This window comes from Mustela nivalis (assembly GCF_964662115.1).
Source record: "Mustela nivalis genome assembly, chromosome: 3".
Taxonomy (NCBI): Eukaryota; Metazoa; Chordata; class Mammalia; order Carnivora; family Mustelidae; genus Mustela; species Mustela nivalis.
In genome coordinates this window covers 151,372,188-151,384,978 of record NC_139022.1, presented here as the reverse complement: position 1 = coordinate 151,384,978, position 12,791 = coordinate 151,372,188, and the positions used below count along the sequence as shown (strand labels likewise).

General features: G+C 39.3%; 1 protein-coding gene across 1 annotated transcript in view; it reads right to left on the bottom strand.

The window, feature by feature from the left end:
* The window catches only part of NUP155 (nucleoporin 155), a 66,647-nt gene extending 59,470 nt beyond the window's left edge, over positions 1-7,177 (bottom strand). The window contains exons 1-3 of the mRNA XM_082724394.1: positions 6,835-7,177; positions 4,210-4,347; positions 1,300-1,396 (exon numbers count right to left, since the gene is read on the bottom strand). Coding sequence (XP_082580520.1) covers positions 1,300-1,396; positions 4,210-4,347; positions 6,835-6,991 — 392 coding nt within the window. The 5' untranslated portion in view covers positions 6,992-7,177. The remainder of the gene's footprint in view (positions 1-1,299; positions 1,397-4,209; positions 4,348-6,834) is intronic.
* Positions 7,178-12,791: the final 5,614 nt, after the last annotated feature.

The window sequence follows — 12,791 nt, the reverse complement described above, 5'->3', positions numbered from 1 at the left end:
AATCTAACAAACAAAGAGGGAGAGAGTGGGGCAGAACAAATATTTGAAGATAATCACTGAAAAATTTCCAATTAATTCAGTATTTTATTATGATGGATATGTTAGATGTTAATGGAAATATGCAAATTTTCATTAAAGGGAAAATCCTTTCTAGGGGAATTACTCTTACATTTATATATTACATAGTATTTTTTTTTTTTAAAGATTTTATTTATTTATTTGACAGAGATCACAAGTAGGCAGAGAGGTGGGCAGAGAGAGAGAGGAGGAAGCAGGCTCTCTGCTGAGCAGAGAGCCCGATGCGGGACTCGATCCCAGGACCCCGAGATCATGACCCGAGCCGAAGGCAGCGGTTTAACCCACTGAGCCACCCAGGTGCCCCTATATATTACATAGTATTTTGGCATTTGATTTTCTTAAATACACTCTTGCCTAAATGAAGAGGTTTTATTCCTTAGTATCAAAATGACCATGTTACAATAATACAACAAACTAAAGTTCAGGGTATATGAAGAACAATCACAACCGTGTATTACTGCTATTAGGACTACGTAATAATTCAGTCATAACTCTAGCTATGAAAAGTTGTAATCGAATAAAAATCAGTAAACAAAAATGGTTTCACTTAAGCTACAAGTTCAAGTTGTCACATTTAGTGTCACTTCAACTCAATGATACAGTGTATATGTGTGGTTCCTAACAGATGTTTTAGTCACCCAAGGAAAGAGTAACAACTACATGGGCCCTCCTTTCATTAACCCACTTATCTCCAGAAAGCCAGGTGAGATTACCAGAACAATAAGCTTTATTTTAGCTAGAATGTCTTGGACCTTCACTCAGAGTACGACATACATTCAAATTACACAAAGATTAAGTTCACAGACCAGCAAAATTGGTTAGTCACTTCAGTAAGTTAAGAGACTTTCAATGCATAGAAATGCATCGAAAATAGAGATCCTCAAACGTCAAACCATCTCTCTAAACACTACTGATAGGCTATCTTATTGGATGGTAAGAGCTTGGCAACTAGCCCCCTGCTACTCAGAGTGGTACTTAGACTGGCAGCATCACCGGGAGTCTGTTACAATGTAGACTCCTGAGGCTCACTCAGAACTACTGAAACAGAACCCACATTTTAACCCTCTACCCAGGTGATTGTTATGCATACAGAGAAGCACTTATCCAGATGTTACATGAATGAAAGAGAAACCAGGCAGCTTCTGATGGGTAGAACAATAGCTGCAGTTAAGATTATCTAAATTCTAATCATGCTACAGCAAACCAGCATTAAATACATACCCATCTTCATAGTTCCACATGAATATGTCACTGTCGATTGTGAGCCAAGCTCTGCTGATAGGAGGAAACACGCCCATCATGCAGTTACACTGCATATCTGAAGTCGTGTGGATGTAAGGCAAATGACTGCAATCTTCTCTTTCTTAAATTTGCTTAGGGACGCCTGGGTGGCTCAGTTGGTTAAGCAGCTGTCTTCAGCTCAGGTCATGATCCCAGCGTCTTGGGATCGAGTCCCACATCCAGCTCCTTGCTCAGCAGGGAGCCTGCTTCTCCCTCAGCCTCTGCTTGCCATTCTGTCTGCCTGTGCTCGCTCTCTCTCCCTCTCTCTCTGATAAATAAATAAAATCTTAAAAAAAAAATTTGCTTAGATTTTGATTTAAAATTTATGATTAAAAAGTCATGACCTAAACACTCTTTAATACAAAGAGAAAATAAAATATCTTAATTTCTTTTTTTTTTTTTTTAAAGATTTTATTTATTTATTTGACAGACAGAGATCACAAGCAGGCAGAGAGGCAGGCAGAGAGAGAGGGGAGGAAGCAGGCTCTCTGCGGAGCAGAGAGCCCGATGCGGGGCTCGATCCCAGGACCCTGGGATCATGACCTGAGCCGAAGGCAAGGCAGAGGCTTTAACCCACTGAGCCACCCAGGTGCCCCAAAATATCTTAATTTCTAATGAGTTTAACGAAAAACACAGCCATGACAGAAATAAACCTGTAATTTATAATTTCTAAATAATGCTATCTGACCACTTAAAATGTATTCTAAAGGACAAGTGAAATGTTTTTACCATTACTGACTTACTGATTGCGAATAACACCATTAAATTTTGACCATGAAACCAAATTTTGACCATAACACCATGAAAAATTTACTGGACTAGTTTCTCCAATTGTGTAAGAGGAAGAATGATTAAAAAAAAAAAAAAAAAAAAAAAAAGCACATGGTATGCTAAAGTCATAGCTTGACAATCTGCAAGCCTCTTATAAATAATACAACTGAATTATATTATGTAATTATAAGACAAGGAAACAATTATGAAATAATTTTCTAATGTTTCTTGCAGAAATAGTATTATCAGAAGATTTTTTTTTTTTAAAGATTTTATTTATTTATTTGACAGAGAGAGATCACAGTAGACAGAGAGGCAGGCAGAGAGAAGAGGGAAGCAGGCTCCCTGCCGAGCAAAGAGCCCGATGCAGGACTCCATCCCAGGACCCCGAGATCATGACCTGAGCCAAAGGCAGCGGCTTAACCCACTGAGCCACCCAGGCGCCCCGTATTATCAGAAGATTAAAGAATATAGGGGCACCTGGGTGGCTCAGTGGGCTAAGCCTCTGCCTTCAGCTTAAGTCATGGTGTCAGGGTCTTGGGATCGAACCCCGCATTGGGCTTCTGCTCAGCAGGGAGCCTGCTTCCCCCCCTCCCTCTGTCTGCCTCTCTGCCTACTTGTGATCTCTCTCTCTGTCAAATAAATAAATAAAATCTAAAACAAAACAAAAAAAAAAGGTTAAAGAATATTAAGAAACTAAATAAGAGTAGAATATGAAATAAGGTATGTTTTATATTTAATAACACTATTTCATCAAGTCTCAGAGAAACACTGAAAATTTTAGGGAAAATATTAAATTCTAGGGCGCCTGGGTGGCTCAGTGGGTTAGGCCGCTGCCTTCGGCTCAGGTCATGATCTCAGGGTCCTGGGATCGAGTCCCGCATCGGGCTCTCTGCCCACCAGGGAGCCTGCTTCTCTCTCTCTCTCTCTCTCTCTGCCTGCCTCTCCGACTACTTGTGATTTCTCTCTGTCAAATAAATAAATAAAATCTTAAAAATAAATGAATAAATAAATAAATAAATTCTAATAGTTTTTCTACTTACAAGTATTTCCTTAAATTTCCATTTCCTTTATTTTTGAGTCAGATTATAATGAAATTTGTAATGCTTTCACTTTAAATAGATTAATATACTTTTAAGTCTCATTAAATATTAATACAGCATCTTAATATCTATATTATGAGGGCTATAGATTGATAAAAAAGCTTCCTAGGAAATAACTATAAATCTAACGCCTTTATAGGGTATGCCACACTTAAAAAAATTAGATAAAATCTTTCTTTCTAGAGGATAAGAAAACTCCTCTAGCAACTCAGTCTACGAAGATGCCATTAGTGTTCCATTCTTATTGTGATCCTTAGAAATGCAATCATTTATAAACTTTAATTCTAAGAGAGCAGTAAGTGCAAAACCACACCAAAAATTTTTGGGGAGGGGCAAAAAGAAGTACCTGGCAGATTGTTTTAAACAATTTTAGAACATCTCAGTTTTAAAATTAAAATACGAGAAAAAATAAAAATCATAGGTCTTCCAGCTAAAATGTAGTGGTAAAAGCTTCCTTCTATAGCATTTAACTGGAAAGTACTACTTTGCAAGAATATCATTTAAAAAAATGCAGAACTCCTTGTAAACAATTTACTCTCTTCCGTGTCCCAGAAAAATTAAAATGTGATTCAATATTCAACATTCAATGTTATATGAAATTTTCCAGGCACATGGCAAACTACCCACATTAATTTAAAAATATATATATATATATATTTTAAGATTTTATTTATTTATTTGACAGAGAGAGATCATAAGTAGGCAGAGAGGCAGGCAGAGAGAGAGAGAGAAGGAAGCAGGCTCCCTGCTGAGCAAAGAGCTCAATGCGGGACTCGATCCCAGGACCCTGAGATCATGACCTGAGCCAAAGGCAGCGGCTTCACCCACTGAGCCACCCAGGCGCCCTAAAATGTTTTTTAAATAAAGCTCTTAAATGAACTGATATACACACACCAATTAAATACAAAGCAAGAATAATAATAAGAATAGCAATTTTAAAAAATTTTAAGGAATTAAAAACAAGGTAACAGGATACGTCCAAACTGTTCAACAAGTTCAGGTGGGAGAGGAACTCTTCGGATGGAACTGATCTCTGGAAGGTTGGGTACTGACAGCAAACCAGGTCCTTGTAGAGGATAATCCATATCTGACATGCCAGAAACAGTGGGATTATCTGCAAGTAATAAAACAAAGCATTTATTAAAATAATAATGTTTTGGGCACCAACTAGGCATACTGAAGCACTGCAAGCTACAAAATAAAACTGTACATCTGGTGGTTGTAAAGGTAAAAAGAGAAAATAGTTCTGACTCAACACAAACAAGGCCTGGGAAAATCCAGTGTTAACATGGGGCAATTACAAGTTTCAGCCTTAAACAGAAGATTATCTTTCACAAAGATTCCATAAGAAAGGAAATACTTGGGGCGCCTGGGTGGCTCTGTGGGCTAAAGCCTTTGCTTTTTGCTCAGGTCATGATCCCAGGATCCTGGGATCAAGCCCCACATCGGGCTCTCTGCTGGGCAGGGAGCCTGCTTCTTCCTCTCTCTCTCTCTGTTTGCCTCTCTGCCTACTTGTGATCTCTGTCTGTCAAATAAATGAATGGAATCTTTAAAAAAAAAAAAGAAAGGAAATACTTAGTTCAATAATTTAGGTTTTTTTCCTATTATTTTACTAATTTGAAATGGGACAATATAAAACCACTTTGTGATTGTCATATAAAACAACTGTGAACAAAATATTGATTGGGGGAAAAGAGCTATTTCATTTCCCACTTAAATATTAATAGATTAAAACAATCTATGCATTTTTCTGTTAGACCACCCCCCAAGACCAGTAAGAAATACAAATAATACCACATATGCAATATTTTATTGGGGGAAAACACAGACTGCTCTATAAAATGTTCACATTGGGCAACTTGCTCTCAGACAGAGTCAACTAAGAGCAGAAGTGGGCAACTCTATTCAGCCTGTCCTTTCTATGTCTTGAACAGGGAGGTGTTCTTTAGATCTGACTGATAACTTATGTTTATCCCAGGCACCTTTCCAGGCTCTCTTTAAGTACAAAGATCCTGGGGAAACGGATATATAAGAGAAATTCTAAAAGTATCGTGGAAATTTAAAATATACAACTAGGGAGGAAAATGCAATCAATTCCTATGTACTGATTTGATTACCCAGTTTCAACAATTACCAATACATGACTGATCATGTTTCATTTATAGTCTTAGCTACGACTTCCCTACTGGATTTTTTGAAGCAAATCCCAAACATCCTATTTAATCTTAAAACATAATTTTAATAGGATATTGCGCAAGTTAAATGACAATGGAAACACAAAGGATGGAATTAATAACTCTGGTGAAAGTGTGAATGGTTAAGAAAGCCCTCACAAAGAAGTGATAGTCAAGGGAGTCTGGAAGAATGCCAAGCAAAGAAAAAAGAACATTCCATAAGTGATGAAGTAAATGATGATATAAAATGGAATCCTGAAAGGGAGCTTTTTATGAAAAACATGTTCAATTCTGTGTGACTGGAACAAAGAGTTTGAGAATTGGATGGAAGAAAGGGAGGAGATTAGGTTGAAGAGGTTGGTGTCAAGGTGGATAGAATCTATTTGAATCAGATAAGAGGACAAGAATGTATGGACTGTTTTTACATCTTGCTTTTCAAATCTAAGGAGGTCAAAGGGAGTAATGCTGTTCAAGATGAGAGTTGCTAATAGGCCACTCAGTTCTTATAAACATTGGTGCGCAACTGCCAGAAACAAATACTACATGTGTTTCACTTCTATCTTTCTCTGACTACAAGTCTACTCAATTTTTATAAATCGCCAGAAGTGTCTTTTAGGTTAACATTGCACAGATTATCCTTATTACTTTATCTCGGTTATTGTTTACCGAAAACCTTGTCTCTGTATTAAGCTTCTTTTCTCCAATATAGGTCTCAAAAAGGGGCCACTTTTTTTTTCTTAAACAACTTATGTAACTCCATGCCTTGAGGAACCTGGTCATTAATTTAAAACCATGATACAAAGTACTTTTCCCCTCACCTCTCTTTTGTTGGCCCATACAGTGCCTTACCTTCCCTGTCCATCATCACAGCTAATATCCCTGCTCTCTTCCTTTATTTCACAGATAATGAAATAACAAATATTTATTTCTTTAATAAATACGGGACTCTATACAGAGAATTCCAGTTCTTCGTATTACAGGACTGTATTACAGGACTTCGTATTACACTAACTCTACACATAATAAAGGCTATCTTTGAGAGAAGATGGTAAATTTCCAAATTTCGTTTGCTCTTCTGTTTTAGTCTAAAGTTAATGAGGAATCAACAAGAATGAGACTTGGATCAGGCGATCCTACTCAACTGGCCTTAGCGATGAACACTTGGTGGCAGTGAGCAGCTCGTTAAGTTTGGGGTCTTTGCTTCAAATGGGTTGCTCGTCACTCCTCCCCTTTCAATTATCGGCAATGAAGTGAGGACAGGAAAATAAACGAAAAAGAGACTCTTTTTCGCTCTTAGAAATGTAGCAAACAGCTCAATCTCAAAATGTTTTCGCTGGGCCCAACCTGGGGATAAGGCCTAGTTAGGAAGTCAGGCGAGAGTCCTTTCGGCTGAGAAAGCAGTCACCAAATGGGCACTGATCACTCACTTGGGGCAGACACCATGAGAAGCTCGGAAAGGTCCGGGTACATGCGGTCTTCTTGCAACTGACGGTCGATGAGCCGCCCTGCATTTTCCAGAGCTTCCTGCAAGGCTGAGGCCGACGTGGAGGCCGGCATCGCCGAGCCCAGTAAAGAAGACGGCATGTCGCGACTCGGAGACACCAGCGTCTGGAAAAAGTAAAAGACCAACAAGAAAAGACATAAAATCCAACACCCCGGCTCAGGCCCACAGCTTAGAGCGCGCGCGCCAAACGAGCGCCTCGGCGCTTGTGCATGACGCACTTCCGGTCCATCTGGAGGGGAATTTGAAGGCTGCGTTTTGAAGCCGAGGAGAGGAAGTTGTGGAAGAGGTGCTGGACGTTAGGGGGCGGAGCCACTGAGCCGCGGCGCTTTCCAGGACTTGGGCTGGGAGCTTGAGGGTGGGGGAGTAGAAAATCCGTGGAGGTTATCTAGGGAATGGAAAAAAGAAAGGGGGAAGGACCCGGGAAGGAGAGGGTCGGGGTGGGGGGTGGGGGAGGTGGAAGGGAGCAGGGGTCGGGGAAGTGGCAGCTGGGTGGAGCCAGGCAGCGCAGGCTGCTCCGGTTCTGGTGGGTTTCGCGAGCGCTGGATCTTGGTGTCTCGAGCTTTGCAGGTTAGACTCTCCCAACTGCAACTACTTAATCTTTCCATTCCACACAACTTCTTTTCAAGAGTGGATAGGAGTCGGTAGTTTGCCAGAAAGAGTTTACGTGTGAACCAAAATTTCACTACATTTGTTATGGGCTTCACTGTAAATTCATCAGAATTTACTGGCCGGGTCAGTCAGTAGAGCATGTGATTCTGGGTATCTGGCTGGTGAGTTCCACCGCAAGGTGGAACCTAATTCAAAAATATTCAGGCTTTTCTATTTGTGTATGGCTACTGTTCCTATGAAGAATTGTGTGTTTACTGAGTCATTCGTTGCATGCAGGAGGATGATGCCTTCCTTTGTTTCTCATTACAGAGCGGAAGAAGAGTGTTCTAATTCATTGGTGGATTCCCAGCACAAAATAGAGGGACCCCTGTAAAGGAGATCACCCAATACATCACCAAGTCCTACAGACATTGAATTTATAATTTGTGCCAGGCGCTGTGCCTGGTGCTGGGAATATCAAATGACCCATTCCTGTCCTCAAGTTGCTTCATGCAGGGACACACAAATAAAGCAATAAAGTGTCTCACCTTAATTTTTATGGGGTATGTATTAATTGCAGTAAGAGGATAAGATGAGCAAGAAGAAGTAAGATAGGCTTCATTTCACATAGAAGACAAATCAAAGCACTCTTTCAAAGTGCATTCCTCATTTAGAAATACTAGATTTGTCCTTATTTAGCGTTCATTTAGAACCACACTTAAGCTTCATCTGCTTACATTCTTAATAGTTCAGCTAATCAGTAACTGAATTACCCCTTATTAACAAGCTAAACTGAAAGAGGACTAGGGCTACCTCCATTTTGATCTCAAACTTTCTAATTGATTAGGTTTTTCTTTCCAGCTTGTCTTTTAACTCAGGCCAAAGATCCTGCTGGCAAAGCATCCTGTGATGGGAACCGAAAGTACCCCCTCAAACAATTAGGACTGCCCTGAGCCAGCAAAACCTGCCTGTAGTTGACCCCCAAGATAATGATGGATCTGACTTCTACTGCCCACTTACTGAAATTTATGGAACTTTGTCCCCCATTTTCCTTATATAAACCTAGGAGTATTTTCAGCAGTTTGAAAACAGTCTTTGAAACACTAGTCTGCTGTCTTCGCAGTGTTGGCCTCACTCAAATGAATTCCTTTCTTGCTTCATCACCACTTGTTTCTCTGCTTTTTGATTTTTCAGTGGTGAGTGCTGAACCTTGTGTGTTTGGGACCCCTTGAGCCAGGTGCTCTTGTGCCCCATGCCCAGGATAAAAAACTATAGTCTTTGCTAAACTATGGTCTTTGCTACTTGAATTATATTTTGCTTCCTCAAATGAGGGGTTGACTGAATTTCTGAATATTAAATTTCTGAGATGTTACAGATCTATAGGTATAACTTAAAACTTCATAGTAAATATATCAGGAAAAATTAGATTTGTATTATTGGTGAATAAATCGGCAGATGGTTCTCCAGCCATCAACTTTCTTTTATTTGGGACAACACAGAGTGAAAACTGATGGTTTGGAGCAGGGTTTGTTTGTTTTAACTTAAGATAAAACATATGACTGAGACTTTTTAATTCCACAAATTGGATGATCTGGCAATAGTGGTCTAATGTTCTTGCACTCCAATAATATTCCCAGGGGCCCAAGTCCAAGGACTTCTGTTCATTTGTATATTGCCTACGGTTGCTTTCGAGCTACAGCTGTTGAGTTGAGTAATTGTTACACAGACCACAGGGCCCCAAAGCCTAAAATACTTACCATCTAGCCCTTTACAGGAGAAGTGTGAAGTCTTCCCTAACCAGTGATTTTAAAACTTTTTTCTTAGAAACTCTTGAGACTTTTATTAAGGATTACAAAGAGTTTTTGTTTTGTGTGGGTTGTATTTGTTAATAATTGCTAATATCTCCTAAAAACAAGAAATTTAAAAAGTCATTTAAAACAATAAGCCTTGCGGCACCTGTGTGACTCTGTAGTTAAGCGACTCCTTTAGCTCAGGTCATGATCCTAGGGTCCTGGGATCAAATCCCATGTTGGACTCCCTGCTCCTTGATCAGCAGGGAGCCTGCTTCTCCCTCAGCCTGCTGCTTCCCCTGCTTGTGCTTTGTCTTTTTCTGTGTCGTTTAAGTAAGTAAAATCTTTTAAAAAATAAAAGAATAAGCCTAATCCATTTTAATTTAATATAATCCATTTTAAATTTAATTTAAAAATTTATTTTAATTAAATGACACAAATTTTATGGAAAACCACTATAGTTTCTAAAAGTAGATATTAGAAGAATGAATTATTTTTCATTTTTCCAAATCAAATGTCTGGCTTAATAAGACAGGTAAGATAGCTAGATTTTCATATCTGCATTTGTGGTATGTTGTGATCTGTTTACTTGAAATATACGAAGAAAAGTGGGCCTCTCACAGTTTTGTGATGGGAAAGGGAGAAGTATTTTAATGACCTTTTTAGATAGTTGTGAATGTTATTCTCTGATAGATTACCAAAACTTGACAAGCGGTATAGTTTTGTTTTGTTTTGTTTTTTAAGTGGGCTCTACTCCCAGAGTAGAGCCCAACACAGAGGTTGAACTCATGATCAAGACCTGAATTGAAACTAAGAGTTGGCCACTCAGTTGGCCAACTAAGCCATCCAGGCATCCCAAATAGTATAGTTTTTCTTTTTAAAAAATTAAAAAACTTACTTATTTGAGAGAGAATGAGAGCTCACGAGTTGGGGGGGAAAGGGAGATGGGGAAGCAGGCTCCTCGTTGAACAGGGAGCCTGATGTGGAGCTCAATCCCAGGAACCTGGAATCATGACCTGAGCCAAAGGCAGCCGCTTAACTTGCTGAGCCACCCATGCACGCTACCCCAAGTAGTATAGCTTCTTAAAAGTTAGTTATGATGTGGAATTTGAAACCATCAGTGAATTTTTTTGAAATTGTTAAATTAAAAACCATTTGTCTAATATTTTGGACCTTCTATCCATGCATGATTCTGTAACTTTATGTGTTGGTCATTTGGGAAATATTGGTTCTCTAAGTTATACAGAACTTCCAAATGTTGACATATTTCTTTAACTAATAGAAAAAAAAGAAAAATCTTTAACAAAATTTTCAAATATTAAGAAGTTGTCAGGCTTATGGTTGTTGATACAACCTTGATACAATCTTGGTAAGTTTCTCAGGAGTCTAATTTTATCTTAAAAGCTCAAATTTCTGTTAGTAGCAAGTATAGTGAGTTATTTTCCTTGAAGTGACAAACTCATTTCATTCATTTGTGTTTAAAGTGGGAATGTAACAGGAATACAAGAACTACTACAACAATTTGCTTGTAACTGCCTTAATTTATGCTGAGGCAGTTTTACCCACTATTGCTTCTGCATTGTAAGTGCAAATGGCAATAGCATGAAAAAAGCAAATGTCTTAGTATTATTATGAAAATAATTTTTTAAAAGATTTTATTTGGCAGAGAGAGAGAGAGAGATCACAAGTAGGTAGAGAGGCAGGCAGAGGGAAAGGGGGAAGCAGGCTCGATCCCAGGACCCTGAGGCCATGACCTGAGCAGAGGCTTAACCCACTGAGCCACCCAGGTGCCCCATTATGAAAATAATTTTGATCTCATGCACCCCTTTACAGGAATCCACAGAATACACTTTGAGAACCACTGCTCAAGTAGCTCCCTATTTAAGTAGACTAGCCTTACTAGGTATTTAGGGTTTTTTAAAAGTATCCTCATTAGGGGCACCTGTGTGGCTCAGTCCTTAAGCATCTGACTTCGGCTGAAGTCATGATCCCAGGGTCCTAGGATTGAGCCCTACATCAGGCTCCCTGCTCAGCTGGAAGCCTGCTTCTCCCTCTCCCATTCGCCTTGCTTGTGTTCTCTCTCTCGTCTCTTTCTCTGTCAAAAAAATAAAGTCTTCAAAAAAAAAAATCAAGTGAGTTCTGAAGGTTGAGTAGGATTCAATAAAGGGCATGGAGACTGGTGAAGAGTCAGAGTTTTCCAGACATGATATTCTCTGAGGCTGCTTATTGAGCTGAAAGAAGACTGGTGTAGTGGAAAATAGAACATGATGAGGTTGGAAAGGCTTTGGGGGCCATGTGAATCATTTGCATTTTAAGAACAATGGAAGTGATAGTAGACGTGATAGTTATCATTTAGGGTGCGTAGCTAAAGCATAATTTGAGATTGGACACTAAGGTGTAGTAGTCTAATGAGTAACTCTATGAAAATACTTTTATTCAGCAACATTTATTAGGACTATATATGGCTTTGCTAGAATTTAGAAATATAAAGATTAATACACCATTAGTTTGTAGCACAGGTAAGGAGTTGTGTTGTAAAGAAATTAGAATCAAATATGAAGTAAAGATATAATAAATATGTTAATAAAGTGCTTTGGAAACCCTTGCTGTGGACTGGGAAACTCTATAAGCAATCATGACTGATAGCCAGAGGGAGGCTTGGGCTAAGAATACAAGATTTAGAGCATTTATTGTATTTATCTATTTTTTAAAAGATTTTATTTATTTGAGAGAGACTGTGCACAAGCAGGGGTAGGGGCAGAGGCAGAAGGAGAGGGAGAAGCCGACTGCCTGCTGGGCAAGGGGGCCCCATCCAGGACTCCATCCCAGGACCCTGAGATCATGACCTGAGCTGAAGGCAGACACTTAACCGAGTCACCCAGGCGCCCCTAGAGAATTTTTTTTTTTTTTTTAAAGTAGGCTCCACTCCCAGCATGGAGCCCAACCCAGGGCTTGAACTCATGATCCTGAGATCAAGACCTGAGCTGAGATCAAGATTCAGGCACTTAACCAAATAAGCCAAATGCCCTTAGCGCATTTTTGCCAATCTTAGCTACACAGGCTTCTGTGTACTTTTTAGTCATGTAGTAAATACTATTTTTTTTCCTTAAAATATACTCAAAGGGTGGATAACTGTGAGCATTTCCTCATAGAAAAGGACAAAATGCTAAGAGGGAGTTTTTTGGTTTTTCTTCAGAATTCTGTGAGGACTGTGTCACCTTGGCAGTAAATGCATCTTAAAAATAAAGGGTGTTCACAAAAATGTATGAGATCTTGACATCTGCAACAACGTGGATGGACCCAGGGAGGCTTCTGCAAAGTGAAATAAGTCAGACAAAGACAAAGATCATATAATTTTACTGATATGTAGAGTCTAAGAAACATACACACACACACTCAAAAGGAAGAAACAGACCCATAAATACAGAGAACAAACTGATGGTTGCCAGAGGGAGGAGGATGGGCAACATAGGGGAAAGGGAGAGGGAAGACATAGGCTTCC